The sequence below is a fragment of the Betta splendens genome, chromosome 14, assembly GCF_900634795.4.
Source record: "Betta splendens chromosome 14, fBetSpl5.4, whole genome shotgun sequence".
In the NCBI taxonomy this organism is placed as follows: Eukaryota; Metazoa; Chordata; class Actinopteri; order Anabantiformes; family Osphronemidae; genus Betta; species Betta splendens.
This window is the reverse complement of record NC_040894.2, coordinates 9,496,014-9,514,355: the sequence shown is the minus strand read 5'-3', so window position 1 is coordinate 9,514,355 and position 18,342 is coordinate 9,496,014. Positions and strand designations below refer to the sequence as shown.

The following is an 18,342-nucleotide window of genomic DNA, read 5'->3' as shown; positions in this document are numbered from 1 at the left end:
ATTAAGAAAATGGACAGTATATACAGTTTAATGAAATAAGAATATTTCAATGTGTAAGAATTAGTAGATTAGTCATAAAAAAATTCTATAAGACATATTTCTCTGTGTTGTATAATAAGTAGAAGGCTAGAAGGTTTATTAGTGCCTTGAACTTTTCTGATCTTCAGCTTCGTGGTCCACGGTACAGTGAGGTCAGTGGTTTCCTTCTTTTAGCTTGATTGTGTGAGTATTTCAGCTTCCTCTCAACCTGCAAAAAATGTTACAGTTTATTAGTACACTGCTTATAACAGTTTATTTTCTGACTTGCTGATCGCTGGATGAGACTTAACCATGTTAACTGACAGAAATAGTTCCCAAAATTGTGTTAGGTTTGAAGGTTATTGTAGTGGTTTGCAGATTACAGTTCAACGATCAACTGACTTAACCTTTTAATCTAAATGCAAATGACAAAAAAACACTTTTTACTTTTATGTTGAATCAAATTCACAGCTGAGGGTGATATTCAATCTCTGGGGACCCGTCGACACCAACCCTGAGCTTCCTTGTAAACAAGCCTGAACAGAAACTGAGGACAAACATGCGATATGTGAGTCAGGATGTCAAAGCATCGTCTTCATCAGCATCATCAGTCCTGAGGGTTCAATCGACCATGACATCACAGAAATATTCAGCAACGATAGAAAGTTAATTCTGAGACTGATGTATAACGAGGTACTAAGGAGCGAAAGGTGAAGTGGTTTCTGACCAGACAGGCCAAGACGTCGGCAGAGATGAGCATGTAGAAGACATTGTTCCACCCGGTGGGAGAGATGAGACCAGCTAGCAGAGGACCCAGTGCAGCTCCTGCACACAAAGCAGCATAAACACACTGACGGCCGCCTCTACACACCACCGAAAAGCCACATTTATTGATAAATTCCAGATGAAACTGTCAGGCTGTGCTGGCCACGCTCACCTATTGAGCCAGTCCCGTCAATAATCGCTGTCACTGTTGACAGTGCCCTGGAGTTTCCTCTCAGACTCTCATGAGTTCCCTGTTACATAAGAACAGATCAGCGTCTACTGTTCATCGCACAATCATCACACGAGTTTGCCAAATTCCCATGATGCTTCAGGTCATACCAGGTCAGCAGATACAGCAGTGGTAATGAGGGCGTACGGTCCATTCACCAGGCCTCCACACAGCAGCAGCATTCCTACAAGTGGAGGAAAACATCTTCAGCTGGAGGATGAAACCACTTGTGTTTTGCATAGTTTTGCAATAGTCAAGTAGAATGTGAAGCGTTTACTCCTGGGACTCATATCAGGCTTTTAATTACAAAGGTGAATCTGTAGTGATGTCTCACCGATGGTAGTACCAAGGCTCCGTTGCCCAATGCTGTTGTAGACAAAAAGCTGAAAAAGGAACAAAACAATCAGTACAGGGAAACGTTGTACATTTAACTTCATATCTCTTCTCATGAGGTGGCACTCACCATGGGGGCAGCACCAACCAGCATGATGAAGCAAGTTGTTGCTCTTCCACCAGTGTAGTCAGATACAAGACCTGCCAAAATGCCTCCTGTGTGCACAAAACCTATTCAGTCAGTTTACAGTGTCCTAAGGACAATGTGATACTATATACATTACCAAAGGACATAAAGGAACACCATATCCATCCAAAACATGCTGTAAAATGGCTCAACAGTATGAAAACGTACCCACAATGCCTCCAGCATCAAATAGAGTTGACATGTCTCCTGCCTGCTTTGCCTCAAAATGTGCTAAATATGACAAACAAATTAAACCAAAATATTTATCAATTAATTCATTTTACTTAGATATACTTATAGATATGATTTCCCTTTTGACTTGACTTGTATAAATACTGACCAACATTTGAAATGTAGAGAGGAAGCCAGTACAGGAAGGTGTAGCTGACCAGCTTGGCAAACAGCAGACAGAGAGAGAATTCCACCACTCCCTGTGTGAAACACAAAGCACCCTGATCACCATGTCTGGGACTAAATGTCACTTAACAAACAAAGTTCATAATAGACACTGTTTTTATTATACTGTCAAACTGTGATGTTGGCGCCATCATGTCATTCCTGGTATGACCACCAGAGGGTGCAAAGTCACCAATCATAAACTCTACATAGATTTAAATCTTCTACTTTTTTATACAATTTAGAAACTGTTTTAAATTCCCCACCTTATAGCATGAATAAAGTTTTCACTCACAGGTATCCTGAGGGCCCCACAGAAGCTGATTGCCTCAGCATGCTCCTCAACAATCTCTGGCGGCTCGTTGATGATGGAACCATTGATGGTTCGGTCAACAGCGGGTGAGTTGTGCAGGAGTGGCTGCGTCTCACTACTCTCCACATCACTCTAACACGAGAACACATGTGCATGGGATCAAGCGGGTCTGTTATGCAGGCATCAAACAGATGTTTGTTCTGGTAACAACTCACATGGTGCTGAGGAAGGCCGCAGTTAACATCTTCAGGTTCTGTATATGAGAAAGAGAAAAAAAACACATTCAGGTTTGTCAGGCAATCTAAAAGGTCGATCATCTACAAGACATTTAGCACATTAAACAAAATCCTTTCACTTCCAGCTTTTCTAACTTTCTCTTGCAAATTGTCTTCCGCTATCACTTCTCTTTAATAGCCAATAGACAACTGCTCACTGATGTTGCACCATTTCGCACATGTTCTAAGTTCAAGTAAAATCAATCAGACACTACACTAAACTTGTTCAAGATGAAACTGTGTATTTTATTAAACAGAAACTAACTCTCAACGAGGAAGAAGAAGCACAGAACCCCAGTGGAGGCGATGATGAGACCAGGGACGATGAAGGACATCCCCCAGGCTGACGAGACAAAGATTCCTGCAATGAGGGAGCCTAAGATGTTTCCCACTGAGGTGTGGGAGTTCCACACGCCCATGATGAAGCCACGCCTGATGGACAAAACACAAGCAGACAAAGGCAGAAAGCGGTGAACAACAATTGCCTAAGAAGCGTGTTTGCATTTTACGACAGCATGCATGGAAATGCAAATCCTAAGCAGCTCCTTTAATTCATCAGCATTAACAGTGAAGGAGAAGCTTTTGGGCTGTTTGGCATATGTGTGAAACTAGAGCTGGAGTCAGTAGCAAACCTGGCAACCTCAGCACAAGACTCACAAGACTGAGCTCAGTCACTGGACCTGGCTGTTAATCAAGAAATAGTTTGAGTACATACTTCCTCCTGAAACCACTTTCTGTTTCTGTTGTGTATAAAATATGACATGTTGATTGTGAAGCATTAAATTAAATTACTGGGGTGTTTGTTAGCCCTTTTCTCCTGACATAGATTTTCAGCTCTTCAACCACATCCTGAGTTCAGCTCTACACGTTACCCACAAACACGACACTGATGATTGTCTCTTCATAGAGACATGGATTTCACAACTATTCACTAACAATCAATCAATAACTGACTATTTACGGCTTTAAAAAAAGATCACTGTTCGTACTTTTGTATTGATCAGCTCCATGTAAACACAGGCTTAAAAATATGTCGGATTCCTGTGAGAGGCCTGATTAATTTAGGAGCTGTCTGAATAGCAGCCACCCACTGAGACGGGCGTGGACGCTGTTTTAATGCATATGTTCTTAGCTTTGTCTGGGTGATGAGCTTGTACTTTGGCTACTTGTAGACTGCAAGAACCCATGGCACGAAACAAAGAGGAGGCTTAGATTTGCAGTGTGGATTTGAAGACAAATCGGAGCTTGGTTTCACAGAGCTGTCAAATCAGGAGCATGGTGTGTGAAGGAGTCGTACAAATAAAGGCATGCGATACCGCTCCGTCAGCAGCATCTGTACTCACTTCCCCTTTCCAAACCAATTACCGACGCAAGCCACCACGGCCGGCCAGCCGGTGGTCTGCATGAGTCCGTTCATGACCTGCAGAGCGAAGCAGACACGGGGAAACAGAACGTTAAATAACTGTATTCATATATTACGCAATAACAGATAAAAGAGAAAGAGAAACAAAGACTTGTCCTTGTCAACATTCCCACACGAAAGCTGTGTAGGATCCTGCACATGCCAGCAGCAGTCATATGATGCAGCTGTGAATAAGCTGTGAGTCATGTGTGTAAGTCAAGCCTGAATAAGCCCTGGAGAGGCGTCTACATTTTTACAGGGAGAAGTCAATCAGTGGTTTCGATACTATGGGAACCAAATCATCTCGCAATGGAGTAAAATGGTTAACAAACATAAGAAATCAGTGACTTCTAGAAAACAAATTATTCAAATTTTGGTCTTGATCTCTGTCTTGACATTATGGCTCTTCACAGATTTAGAGAGAGCAAGTTCAGTAAGGTGCAATAGTAGTTTCTCATAGGCGTATCTCATTGCAAAATCACGTGAGTCACGTGGAGGAAGACGCTCCAGTGACACTGACGCAGTTAGAAACGAGTGAAACACAGTGAAACAACTTCAAAAGCAACAGCGTCTGAATAAACAAACTGTAAACAAATGCATTTGTGTAAAGCTGCAGGTCAGCTCATTTCATCTTCCCTATTTGTGCTTCCCTGTTTATCCTCTTGGACGCAGCAGTTTCTGCTGCGTTTCTGCCTGAATAACTCTGCCAACAACCTGAGTGATAGCCAAGTCAGAGACCGGAGGTTATGTGTGTGTGTGTGTGTGTGTGTGTGTGTGTGTGTGTGTGTGTGTGTGTGTGTGTGTGTGTGTGTGTGTGTGTGTGTGTGTGTGTGTGTGTGTGTGTGTGTGTGTGTGTGTGTGTGTGTGTGAGGGGGGCTCCACTGTGTCATGTGTCGAGCAGAGTTTGATCACATGTGACTTGGACAATCTCATGCTTCAGCACAATGTCCGGGCCTGATTCAACGCTGTCTGGACTTCATGTGTAAAATAATATATAACAGTTCAAACAAACGGGATCTGTCTACTTAGCTGGAACACTAACTGCTAACACTTACAGCCTACTGCTGTTAAATTAGTGTGTGTGGAATTTGGTGACTTTTGCTCCAAATCCAAGGGGCTAACTGATCATTTGACATTACTCTCAACCACAACATGACCAGTCCAACCCATCAAAAGGTTCTAGTGCTGTGTGTTTACCTGGATGAAGGCGTAGTAACCTAACGAGTGGATGTTCCAATAAAAGCCGAGGCCAAACAGAGCTGTAAATAATCCGCTGCTCAGCATCCCGACAGTCAGGTAGTACCGGAGAGGCAGGCGCTCCCCAAACATCCCACTGGAAAACATGAGAAAGTGATGATGGCTCACTATGGCACAAAAAACTGAAGGCATAAGGACCAACACACACCTGATGAACATGCCAATGGCGTAGGCGACCAGGAAGCAGTTATCCAGGACCCCAAACAATGTCTGGTAGTTCTCCTTGTCTGCAGACGTGAGATAGAAATGTTATGGTACCCCAGATGAAACTGAATTATTTCTATATATTTTAGGAGACGTTAATGGTTTTACCAAAGGGCGCCCAGTCACACCACGTGTCATTATTGGTTATGTTCAGGCCTGATGGTTGAATGACGTTGGAGCAGTTTCTGTGCAGCTGACTCTGAAAAGAAAAGCGAAACAGAGACGGGAGCGGATGAAGCCATGCATGAAGCCAAACATCACACGATAAGATGCAAACAAATAAGTGAAAGTGGCAAATTCATTTGTCATTCGGTCACTGCAGCCCAGTGCAGAAGTCAAAGGATTTGATCCCAGTGAATGTGTGCTGTTGGTGTTCTGTTTGTCTGTGAGTCATAACAAATGGCTCAGATGGGTTAACATAAAATGACCCTCTAAATATGACACTATGATCAGTGTTTTGTCCATGAAAGTAACTGTCTGACGAATGAAAGCGTCCGAGTCACCTTAACGATGCTGATGGGTTTCCGAGAGAGATGGTAAGCCGTGTAGAAGAGGAAGGTGAGGAAGAGGGTGAAATAACGAAACCTGCAGAGGAAAGTCGAGATAAACATGAGGCGGGAAAGCAACCAGGCGTTTGTGTGTTTATTTCACCAAAAAGTAGAAAATTCTAGAAACAATACGTCCTCGCTGAGCTTTTATCACACAGACATGAGACAAGACACGCCTCTGTGAGAATGAGTTTCTAATAACAACCTACACTTGCCACTGACAGATGTGCTGTGTCTTAGTTCTACGTGAATAATGTTCTACAAACGTAATCACTGACTAAATTTTTTGATCACCAGGGTCTTAATTTGTGCCCCCCAACATTTGTCAGGTACTGTACTGGGGATGCGTTATCACACTGTAATACCTTGCTATTGAAAAAACCTTTTCTCTAAAAAGCTTATCGTGCGTCGATTCCTACAGTAGTAAGAAGTAAACATAAAGTACTGTAAACGTGCGACAACATGCTGTAAATCAGTCCACAGCATGTTGTCGCACATGGAAAAGTGGCCCACATTCACAGAATCCGTGTCCGTCGATGCGGTTAATCATTTGTTAGACGCAGATAAGGAGACACCAACGCGCTGTTTGGACCCGGAGGCTCCACTTACGTCTGAATACGTGGAAACAATGGGAACAGACCACGATGAAAACTTACCCGGTGTCTCTTGAGAACGATGTTATGAGTCGTATGCCGGGAGCCAGGGACGATTTCATTTTCGACGGAAAGTTCGCCACACGTAACAAAAACAAAACAAAGGCTCACAACTTGTTGGCAGACATGTCTTCAATGGAGCAGTGAAGTAACGCCGGGAGATAACCGGCTGCTTATAAGGCGGTATTAACGACAGTAAGCGAGTCACGGGGAGCCGGTCAGCCCCGGGCAAAAACACGCTCGTCCGGTATTGGAGCAGAGAAACCAACTGGAGACACGCGTGAAAAGTAAACGCTAGCTACTATAAGCGTAAACGAGCAGCCGCGCCAGCGGTTTACGGTGCGTAAAGGCGCAGGAGTTCTCCATTATGTACGGCGGAGTTTATATATACGCGCCGGTGAGCGGAGCCAGCCTACCTCCAAACGCCGCGCAAACCGTCCGTCACGGGCACAAACGCGTGCTTATTATTAGACTAAGCGTGTTTTTCCACGCGCCTTTCCAGACGGAGCGCCGTGCCGACCGAACGAGCCGCTCCCCTGTAAATGTGACGGCGGCGGAAACAGCTGGACGGGAGCGGCGGATGCTGGGGTTCCCAAAATGGAGGCCGCAACCTTCTATGCGCTCAGTTTCATGACTGCAGTGTATTACACTGTAGTCTAACTTTAAAAAGTACGAGTTACAGAAAATTAGTAAAATATATTGTTCGTTGGTGAATATTTTTTGTGTTTATATTACGAGTATACTTGTTTGTTATTACACATTTTCATAGATTTTACATCAAAATTATTGTTAATAATTATTCTGATCTTCATTTAATTCAGCCATGGTTTATTGAGATGAAGGTGAGTGCAAGTAAAACGCTGTTTTTTCTAAGTTACTCACAAGTCAAAGATATGAACAGGAGACCAGGGGTTAAAAATAAATGCATTTAAGCGGTTTATTGAAAATGAGGTACAGTTGTTCAACAGACTGTATATTATCATCCCTGCACCTAATAAAATCAGTGTAAGATGCAAATAACAGGTTGTGTTATTTATCACATTACAGCAGATTCTTATATATCACACACAAACAGCAAACCCCTAAAATAAAATTTTCTGTGCTCTTCACACATACTGACTTCCCTGATGTTTGGCTAACTGAGTAACCTGTCTTCACCCTTTGCATGTATTGAGTATCCTAAAATACAATCTCATAATCAGTAGCAAAGTATTACAGAGAACATTGATGTTGTACAGATTTAAATATATTAAATGAACAGGTAAACAAATCAAAAATATTCTCCACAAAAACAAAAGCAGAAAGTTTCACGACTTTGGGCATCGCCCTAAATGTTGCTGCCTTAAAAGGACAGAAAGAAGCGCTTTTCAACAGCTAATTCTCACTGTAGTTGACGAGCTTCGGTTACACCTAATCCAAACTCAACATCACTGAATGTAGTGCCTGGGAATAGGCTGTGGAAAAGACAAATGGGGCTGTTAACAGGACATTTATACTTTATTGATCCAATAAAGCCCAACAGTGGCACCTGTAGAGAGTGTTTGTGCAGCAAATACCTTTAGGATTGTTATGGAAAATGCAGTTATTAGCACAGGTGTCAGGGTGGGTGTCCCAAAAAGATGCTGCACAACAGCAAAGAGGAGGGATCTCCATCTTTTCCTGACACAGGCGCTCCTTTATTTGAGCTCTCAGAGCATCAATGAACCTGACAAAAGTTATGATAACAGAATTACTATTTGTCCTTATTATTTTATTTTGCTGTTTGATCTGCCTTTTTTCCCATTCATATTACCTTTCAGTTTCTTTGCCCTTCTCTTCTCTTTTTCTTCTCTGCAGTTCTACGACTCTCTCTTCCTTCTCAAGTTTAAGTCGCTCCAAAATCAGAAGTTCTCGCTCCTCCAGCCTCTGTTGGGCCTCTGCAAGCTGCCGAGCTCTTTCTAACTTCCTTTCTTCCTCCAGACGAATCCTTTCCTTCTCTGCTTTGATCCTGTGAGAGGTAGCAGAGAGATTTTCAAAAAGGCCAAGGTTAAAAAATGACACAGTTGTGTCTGTGGTATGGTTAATTTATTCCAAACACAAAATAAATGTTTAGCTAATTTAAGCCATGAATACAAAGATAGATGATGGCATCACACAAAAGCAGCATTGAACCTCTTGGTAAAATACTACTACTACTTTGTAATATTTAATATTCCTCTCTGAGCCTTTGCAAGACAAACTAAATCAATTTTAGGAAACTGAAAGAAGTGGTTTTTCATATCTGCAATGACAAATCAGGCAGAAAATCACTTACATCAGTCACGCCAAAAACAAAAATGCTCTAGGAGTAATTGCACTTGTCACCTTGTGGTCTTCTTCAGGTGTCTCCTGTGTTGATTGTTCTCCTTGACCTGCTCTCTTTCAGTGTTCATGAACAGGCGGCGCTGCATCAGGAACTCAGACTGGCGCTGCACAAAGAGTTGTTATGTGATCTAACAAGTACATCTGAGCTTCATGCATATAAAATAACTAATGTGTACCTGTCTTTTTAACTCTTCTTGGTCAGTCAGCGGCCACAGATTCTGTGGGACTCTGACTATGGACTTGAAACCAGCATCAGGTTGTGATTTGCTACTTTCCCACAGCTCATGTTCACTCGCCTGAAACATGGATACCACTAGATTTGAGGTTGCAATCAATGCCTCCCAATTTGCTTTAACTAGATCTAAACAAATCAGAGACTGTGGCACAGTCTCTGATTTGTGCAGTGTGGATTCAAATAATTTATACAGTAATAATATAACAGTTAAGACAGTACATAAAATGTGTACCTGTTGTGAAATGACTAAGATGATCATAGATAATATATTAACATGGTAGTGGTTAATCTGTGAATGTCCTATGTCCTATATATAAAGAAAACTATTAATAATAATGTGGAACACTGACTGATTAAAGCTGCCACTGCTATAGGGTACTCATTAACCTTAATGAAAGGACATTTGTTTTGGCTGGTGAAAATGTAATCGTCCTCTACTTCTTGAACGTCTTCCGGCTCCTCCATATCATGCTTTCTTCTCAGCATCAGAGTTCCATCTTTCTGGTGGGTGTAGAGGAAAATAGAATTATTATACCTTATATATGCGTATTTGTGTTCAGAATGTGAAAACAGCCAAGCAATAATAGGAACCGTGTGCAAGAAAAAGAGGAACAAATGTGACAGACGCTCACATGTTTAGTTAAAGAGTTGTTCCATGGACCTCCAGGAAGGTCTGACATCATTTCCCCATGGGCTATCGTCTGACAGGCTGCCAGTCTGAGTCGAACCTGCCTCATGCCATCACCAGACTGGAAAATAATGGAATTAAAATAATCTTTCAGATTAATCACAGTCACATTTTTTATCACTCACAAAGGAAACAATCCAATCATTCTGACTGTCAAAACCATCACTTACGGCGAAATTTTGACACTATCAACTGAAAAAAGGACCATGATATAATTTAATGACATGCTTGAGACAGCACCACAATCCTGGGTTACACACCAACAAAAATTAGATCCAGATCAGCAAGTATTTTTTAGTACAGTTGCCAGAAACAGGCACAAAAAAAGGCATTGCATGGAACAAAAGTAAGCTTTGTTCGAATGCTTCTCCAGCGATGCAATACTATGTAATACTCCCTCACCTCCTGAGAACTCCCCTCCATTAACCTCTGTTCTGTGCCACGTCCAGCAGACATCAACTTCTCCCCAGCAGAAATCTGCTGGGTCCAGATCCTATACTGTGGTTGTGGGATTTTCCTGTTACATTTCTCCTAAACATAAACACAGTTTCACAGTGACAATCAAGCAACAGCAGCAGCCTGAATGAAAGGAGAGGGTTCAGTCACTGGTGGACATGCAGAACCTGATTAAAAAGGCTTAAAAAAGGCTTATTTCGTGTAAAAACCTGGATGATTATTCATCAATCATTATCATTATCATAGTAAACATTAAATGGCACAGACTAGACCCAGCAATTCAAAATTTAAAGTGAGTTGTTTCTCAGCTAATCATTGGAGTCTTGTACCGTTCGTTCTGATGGAGGCAGCTGCGTCTTCTTAAAGGCTTGAGCTTGCTTCGCCACACGGTGACGCACTTCATCTTGAAACCGTCGCAGGCTCTCTTCAGTCTCCCTCCTCCTTTCTGTCTGAAGCTCCTCCGTTAGCAAAGCAAGAGTCTAGACCAAGAAATACAAACCGTGTTTATTCGCTAGAGGCATAATCAGCAGTTAATGCCATGTGACAATGCAGTACGAATATAAGCTAGGTTTGACACAAACTTTAGACACACCAACGAATAGAATCGATAAAATATGTAACTGTTATTAGAAAGTACATTAACACACTACTGTAATTGAGTGCTTTTGTGATGCACTTTATTTATGCATTTATTTTATAATACGATCCCTGCAGCTGTCTGGTATCCAATAACGGTCTTTCAGTAGCCAGGCAACGTAGAGCAAGCTAATACTGTTCGCTTTGGGTAAATGCTAAACTCACAAACGGGTGCTCCAGGAAGTCTGGACCGTCCTCCACCCAGGCACCGACCGACACCACGGGCGGGTTCCTCTCAGCCAGCACCTTGTGGGCTCTGGAGGTTCGGTGCGCTCTCCGACTGGCTGAGGCTTTGTTTGTGCAGTTTGCCCAAGTTCTACCCCTGTTAACGCTCATAGCTAGCCTTGTTGAACAGGCTAAACCGCTGCTAACTCACGGAAAAAATATCCAGTTGATGTGGTTAGCTAATATTATAAAGTTCTTGCAATAATTTCGGCGTATAAAGTAAAATGGTCCAAATAATATAGAATGTTATTTTCCCGCAACAGGTTTGTTTCAGGTTCCCTTCATCTTCTTTTACTTTGTGGTGTTGTCAAACAGCTCAGTGGCGCATTAGCGACCCCAGCTGGACAAGCGGAGGCATTGTGGAAAATCATTACACATGCAAAAATAACTGTGGGGTATGGGATTGTATATTTATGAATATTTCTAAAGGATGGGCAATCAACTAATACAAGGCAAGTGTCTCTGAATGTCACTTGTATGACAAGTTGTTGAGAGTTTAACTTTCTGAAAAGTTCATACTTTCCATTCTCTTTATCAAGAATTCGGACCACATGATATTAGACAGAGGATGTAAACATCATCAGCAAATAAATCTGGAAAGACACATCCGAACAGAGCTTTATAAAGGGTGTGATGCAGACAATATGAAAATCGCAATACAAATTAGATTTCTAGAAATCTATACAGGGAATTTGTTTAATATCTTTATTATACAAAATGACTAGAGTATTTTACCACAGGAAAATACAGTAAAATTGCACTGCACATTGTGCAACCTGGTCTTTTCAGATGTAAAGATTACTCTGGATGTCAGTGGTTTTGACAAACTTGCGGAGGATGTCTGTGCTCGGAGATGAGTCCAGCTGAAGAAAGAGATGCAGAGGATTGAAATGAAATTTAAAAAAATGAGGGGAAATAATTAATAATAGTAATTAATAAGACATTTATCAAGCCCCCACTAATATCACCTTCTTTACTTTTACACTGCGATTAAAATTCCAGATTTTGCTTAAGTGCTTGTTCTTTCTTTCCCCACTCTGACTCATAAAAAAAAGCCTGTCAAGTATAAAAAGAAAAGCAGCTCACCTGTATGGACTTGCCAATCCTGGTTAGTGCGGGTTTATAGGTCTCCATGGTGACAGAGTCGGGGCCAATTATATCACTGTAGCAATTGTAAGCAATAGCGGCAATACGGTGGACCTGGCAGTGATTCAGTACTAATGAAAAAGCACAAGGCAGAAACATGGAAAGTCATTTACAACCATATAATGAAACAATTAGAATCAGTGATTTCAGTTTTACATGAGGCGTGTGCCCTGCCAGCCCTCACTGATAAAGATCTCCGTGTTGTTGTTTATTTTGACTTTTAATGTATTTGAGTGGAAATGCACCTAAAAACCAAATCAGAATGCAAGACCATGTATGCTGAGTAAGTGGAGAGTCGCCTAATGGCACTACATTTCATTAGGTTGGCAAATGTATTCGTCCAAAGCAAGTTGTTCTACACGTACATACACATCAGGGATTTAGTGTCCCTGTCAAGGACATTTCAACAGAAAGAGCAAAGGATCAAAACCCATCTAAAGCTAGATTTACAGCCAAAAAAAAGGGGTTAATGAAGGTCACACCAGAAAACTCTGTAAACGCAGGCAAAGTCAGCCTGGAGCACAGACTTATGAGAAATAGGCAACATTTTCATGCAATGAATGTCAACAGATGAAATAAAGAAGATGCCATTTAAAAAATTTGAAAATGTTCAAATTTAGTAATGCGAGTTTGAGACGCCTGAATTAATGATTGAACAAAAGTATTACCTGCAGCTGAAAGTCCAGTAATTATGTTGGGTTGCTCCAGAGACTGGCAGACAGGCTGCCCACTGAAAGCAGTGGTGTGCAGAGAGCGAAGGAACGGAGCTGTGCTGCTGCACAGATAGTCTGCTGTCTTATAATCAGCCACAGAGGCGTCTGACAGCACAGTCACATTCAGCCCTCTGTGCTGCAGACAGTCAAAAACCTATGTGACAGAGAAACACACAACACATCTATAATGTTGACACCCTGACAAAACTACCTGTTTGTTTGACTGAATTGGGACTTTATATTGTCACACATTTTTAACATAGGGAAGATGTAGTTTGAACACTTGGATTCTGCATAACACTTGGTTGTAACTTGGTTATCAAGTCAAAAACCGCATGTCCGCCAACCAACAAAGGCTGTGGCTACAATTTTGTGGTCCATGAACAAGTGAAAGCAAGTGTGTGAAAAATTATAAATCTGCTATTTAACATATCTTAATTACAATTGGGTGTATAGAATCTACCTTTTGTGCCCACTGAAAAAGCTGATCTTCTGCAATGTAGCAAGTGACTTGGCAAATCAAAACCTTAAAGGAAAGAAAAGGAAGGAATAGAAGACATACAATAAAGGTTAGTGATACATCTATTGATCTGAAACATAGCTCACAAATGTAAAAAAGAGGGTCGGACTGATACAATGATGTGCTTAAAAATATGTTCCTATGAAACTCAATAATTGTTGTAAGTGATTTTTGTGAACTTTAATCTATAAAGAACTTAATGACTTCACAGCATCCATATTCTACAAGAATTTGCACAGTGAAAAGGCTTTTCATTTAGTTTTTAAATTCCTGCAACCATCTAAAGAAAGCTGGGCACAAATATGTGATAAATGTGCCGAGTCCCAAACTCCAAAGTGCCATCGCTCACAGCCATTTACTATGTTTATCTTGATTAAATCACACCCAAATGACACCAGGCTGAAATTAACCTCACACAGCTTTGCACACTGACACATTGCACATAACTCTGTATTCTGATAGTTCACACAAGACATGTCAGATTACCAGCACTCATAAATCCTGTGTCTGCATGTTCTATTCCTGAAACGTATTAAGAAGCAAACATTGCTTTTTTTGGTAAGATTTAAGCTATTCTGTATCAGTCAGCGGAGCCATCCACATTACTTCCTTTATTCTGTCATGTGTTTGTACCCCAAGTATAACCTAGATAATACTATTATCACTTCATCTAGTAGCATTAATAAGATTACGTTTAAAGCCATTAAAGTAAATTATCATTACTGCACTGCTGTTTGTGAAATGCCAAAAGTGTGCATTACTCACTGAAGGGTTGTCCTTATTTCTGTAAAAAACACATATTGAGTCCTCACTGCTTTTCCCAGCTGCAGGCCGACTTCTCTCATTCCACAATGATGCCCGACCCACCACATCCCAGTTTTCAGAGGTGAGAACATACACTGACAAAAACCCTGTAAAGACCAAACCTGTTAGGACCTTTTACAAACTGAACTTATTCGACATGATGATATTAAACACAGTCAAACAAATGCCTCATATAAAGCCCCCCATTTTTAAGGGGTTTAATACGTTTGACTTTGTCTGAACAACAATCAGAATCCAAAGAAATGCATTTGAAAAGGCACATGTGACAAAAACAGGCATGAGAATATCACAAGTAAAGGAAAGGTACCAGTGTATGTTAACTGCTGTACTAGAAATGTAAAAGAAGATTTTTAAAGGCAACTAATCTATTCAGAATTTATTCAAGAACAAAGTCATTGATACATTAATAAATTACAGAAAGTCGAAGTTGCAAGGGCGCATCATGTGATCTACATTCAACACCTCCAAAGAAAACGATATATAAAGATCTGATTTTAAAGCAGTTACTCCTGAGCACAGCTACTGTTAGTGAACTCCAATAGGTCTCAAAGTTCTTCACGAAGATCATTAAAGTTTGATTTGATGTGTAATAATATAGAGTTGGCTGTCAGAAGGAATAATCACAGGTAATGTATCAAACAGAAGCCACTTACTGGCAGCGTTGTGCCCCACGGCGAGAATAAAGTCTGCACACTGCAACTTGTTCCCAGACCTCAGCACCTCAGAGACTTCAGGTGTCCAGTTCAGATGAACCTCCCTGATGAAGAGTGATGTTTCAGATGAGGAGCACAATTCATTACTATTGTTTGAAGATTTGCAAATCTGCACATTCCTGTTATCATCTTGCAGCAAAAGAAAGCAGCATAGTAACTCAATCATTATGAAGAATAAACTAAGTGCTCTTACTTTCCTTTACTGCTAACTGATCAATTTTAAGCTTTTAACACTAACAAATGCTCTGTGATAAATGTTTTGTGATGAAATTTCCATCTGTTTGGAAATGTATCCCGTTAGTCTAATAATTATTTTCATCAGAGCGTAATAGTTTGACTATTTTTCCAAGTAATCCATAACCGTTTAGGTATCCTGATTTCAATATGATTCAAAACTCAATATACGACCCAATAAAGACAAAAAGCGGACAGTTTTGCTTGATTGATAAACTATGTTTATTTTAAAACCCGCTGCATAATTTAGGTGGCGAGCTGCCTAACGCTTCAGCTTGACGTCCCACTACTTGCAAAAACGAAAGTATGAGAGTCATGCTGGGCATTGCTGCTGTTACTCTCCGAAATGTCATGCGTCATGTTAGCTAGCAAGAACAGACAGTCATTAACAAAGTGTGTATTAACGTTACAGAAATGCTTCAGAAACGCAATTTTACATGAACATAAGCATAACTTAATAATAACTCATTCATCTACCGCTATACGTCCATGCGTTCTGATTTATCACTTCCTGCTTTAAGCTAATCGGTCATACTTACCTCTTTTCCTCTAGTTCCCTTCGGATTTGTTTATCTTCTTCGTTTTCATCAAGTTCCTCCTCCTCATCATCGTCCTCAACAGCCCGAGAATATACGGACAAAACCTCACCAAAAAACGTCGCCATAACCAATGTACTAGCTTGGGAAATGAAAGTTCAGCTAACGATTCAGAGCTGTTACCGTGTCCTACTTCCGCCGGCAGTAAAACCCTTTCAGAATAAAAGTCAACATCAACTTGAGGGAACGTGTGTTCGTATCTGACAATATTGGCGTTTTTATATTAAATGCTGACATTTATTGATGAACTTAAATAGCTTTAAAGATTGTTTGGTGCAAGCTCAATAATCACCCACATGTATTGTGTAAAAGTAGGACAGCACCACTTGCTCTTCATGTCTTCTGCTATTCATATTTCCACACTGCAGCTCAGTAATGTTACATCATTTACAGAAATGTATGATATCGTTTTAAATTTCCTAATTATAGACATTAATGGTGCGGATTACCACACGTAAATCTCTCAGTAAACAGAATTTAGTAAGACAAGAATTCAAACAAATCAAGGCTGACTAAATATTTAAAATGCAACGCAGTCTCTGAGAAACTCAAGGCACAGAACTACACGCCTGTCCAATGTATTTCTGCCTCAGCTGTTTGCATAACTGAATGAATGATTCAAATCTGCAGTTCTCCAGTGGATTGTCACGGTATGCTGTTAAACAATACAAAGGAGCTTGAACATTACAAACAATTAGCACGGGAGTACTTGATGCACTGTTTAGGCCCCTGTGCCAATCAAGGGTCAACTTGTCTGCTTCTTAATACATAATTGAAATAAATGAAAAAAGCAAAAACTTTAAAAAGATCCTGGCAGTCAGTGCATGTTTAGTTGTATAGATAGTTGGGAACATAAGCCAAGTCATGTTAGCCCAAATTGGCTTCAAGTTGACTGCAAAGCATCCATCCTTTCCATTGTGTTGTATAATTCATTTTCCTGTAAGCTGTGCCCTGGGAGATGAGGGACAAACGGAAATGTGATGACATCAGCTTAGCCATAAAAATACTTCATAGTCACCAGAAAGTGTCTAGTGTTGGAAATAGAAATTGGATTGTAGAGTCGAGCCTGGAGTAGAATGGAGAGTAAGCTCCATTACCATCGCAGTGCAATAATGTAGCAAGAAGCCATAAAGTAACAGCAGAAAGGTTTCCTGTCACAAAATGGAGCAACATGCTAGGAGGATGCTTCAGGCTGCTGTTAATGTAATTGATAGTAGAGGGAGGGAGAAAGGGAGCAAGACAGGGAGGGAACGCCTCCAGACTCAATACAACAAGGGAGAAATGTCAACAACAGGACAAACAAGTGATGTCACCACATCCTGTAATATGACTGTTAAAAGGGTGCGGGACAGTCAGAGGACAAAAGCATTCAGACTGAGGATGTCTAGCTTTGCTCTGCCCTGATAACAGCAGCGTCTGCAGCTGGAGTGAGACGAGACGCTACCTCCATCTGTCTGTCTGTCCTACACTTTGGAGCCCAGGCCGCCATGGTGGTTGGCAGTGATATGCAGACATTTTAATGGCCGCTCAAATAATTAACAGCACATCACATCTGGTAATTACTAATTCGTGCATGCACATTTAAAATTTGAGCACATTCATTACTAACTTGTGTACCCAAATATTTTTTTTCCCCACAACACCTGTCCTGCTTTGCATAAACATGAAGCTATTCGTTGTAAAAAGTAAATATGTTTCATGCATTAAGGTACTTTACACACAGCATGAAAGACAAGATTATTTAGATTTTCAATAATTATGTGTGAAATAATACTATAAAACCTAGCACTTATGTGGTAGGTTTTATAGTATTATTTATCATAATACTATATCATATATCATGTGGGCAAGTGAGTACTGGTTTAAGCTGCAAAATGCAACACACACACACACACACACACGCAAACCAACAGAGAAGTGCCAGAGAAGTGCAGCATCAGTCAGACACTACATGCATGACTGCTGCCTGTCCAATATATTTCTGCCTGAGCTGTTCACTTAAACAAATAAATGATTTAAGGTTTAAGGCAGATCTGGGTTCACATGTTCTATAGTTCTACAATGCAATGCTGCCTGAACATGATTAACAATTAGAATAAGAGCTTTTTGTGTGCATTACTGCCCCTAACAATCTTAGCATAAAGTTTTAATCTTCCAATGTAAAGTTCAAATGATTTATTTCAGTAAATATAAAAATAAACCACAAATATAAACAATTAGTCAAACTGGTAGTATTTTTGTAATTACATGGTATCTACAGTACAGTACATGGAAACGATACTGATGTTTGGGAAAGATGGCTTTAACAGCCTTGTGTTCTTAAATTCAAGACAAGCCACTCATTAAATTACAGCCTAGTATTATCACTCTGTGTTGTAAAAAGCTAATTGTAGTTTCAGTCTTTAACAGGCTGTTGAGGTGCGTCAGAGAAA

General features: G+C 40.6%; 3 protein-coding genes across 3 annotated transcripts; all 3 read right to left on the bottom strand.

The window, feature by feature from the left end:
- Position 1: 1 nt before the first annotated feature.
- On the bottom strand, positions 2–7,141 carry slc37a2 (solute carrier family 37 member 2). The gene is made up of 18 exons (XM_029174522.3): positions 6,584–7,141; positions 5,883–5,964; positions 5,488–5,578; positions 5,324–5,402; positions 5,116–5,251; positions 3,860–3,936; positions 2,782–2,948; positions 2,457–2,494; positions 2,224–2,373; positions 1,873–1,963; positions 1,701–1,763; positions 1,476–1,561; positions 1,347–1,395; positions 1,123–1,196; positions 956–1,034; positions 746–843; positions 466–565; positions 2–247 (listed from the first exon to the last, which is right to left on the bottom strand). Exons 1-17 carry the CDS (start codon positions 6,640–6,642, stop codon positions 503–505), a joined length of 1,482 nt encoding a protein of 493 aa, XP_029030355.1. The 5' UTR covers positions 6,643–7,141; the 3' UTR covers positions 2–247; positions 466–502.
- Positions 7,142–7,492: 351 nt separating this feature from the next.
- ccdc15 (coiled-coil domain containing 15) lies at positions 7,493–11,703 on the bottom strand. The gene is made up of 10 exons (XM_029174376.2): positions 11,104–11,703; positions 10,632–10,781; positions 10,249–10,377; positions 9,791–9,907; positions 9,546–9,659; positions 9,100–9,219; positions 8,924–9,027; positions 8,373–8,567; positions 8,137–8,285; positions 7,493–8,034 (listed from the first exon to the last, which is right to left on the bottom strand). The coding sequence occupies exons 1-10, from the start codon at positions 11,272–11,274 to the stop codon at positions 7,991–7,993; spliced, it is 1,293 nt and encodes a 430-aa protein (XP_029030209.1). The 5' UTR covers positions 11,275–11,703; the 3' UTR covers positions 7,493–7,990.
- Positions 11,704–11,845: 142 nt separating this feature from the next.
- On the bottom strand, positions 11,846–16,067 carry psmg1 (proteasome (prosome, macropain) assembly chaperone 1). The gene is made up of 7 exons (XM_029174377.3): positions 15,854–16,067; positions 15,021–15,124; positions 14,308–14,453; positions 13,486–13,548; positions 12,978–13,176; positions 12,250–12,380; positions 11,846–12,026 (listed from the first exon to the last, which is right to left on the bottom strand). The coding sequence occupies exons 1-7, from the start codon at positions 15,976–15,978 to the stop codon at positions 11,949–11,951; spliced, it is 846 nt and encodes a 281-aa protein (XP_029030210.1). The 5' UTR covers positions 15,979–16,067; the 3' UTR covers positions 11,846–11,948.
- Positions 16,068–18,342: the final 2,275 nt, after the last annotated feature.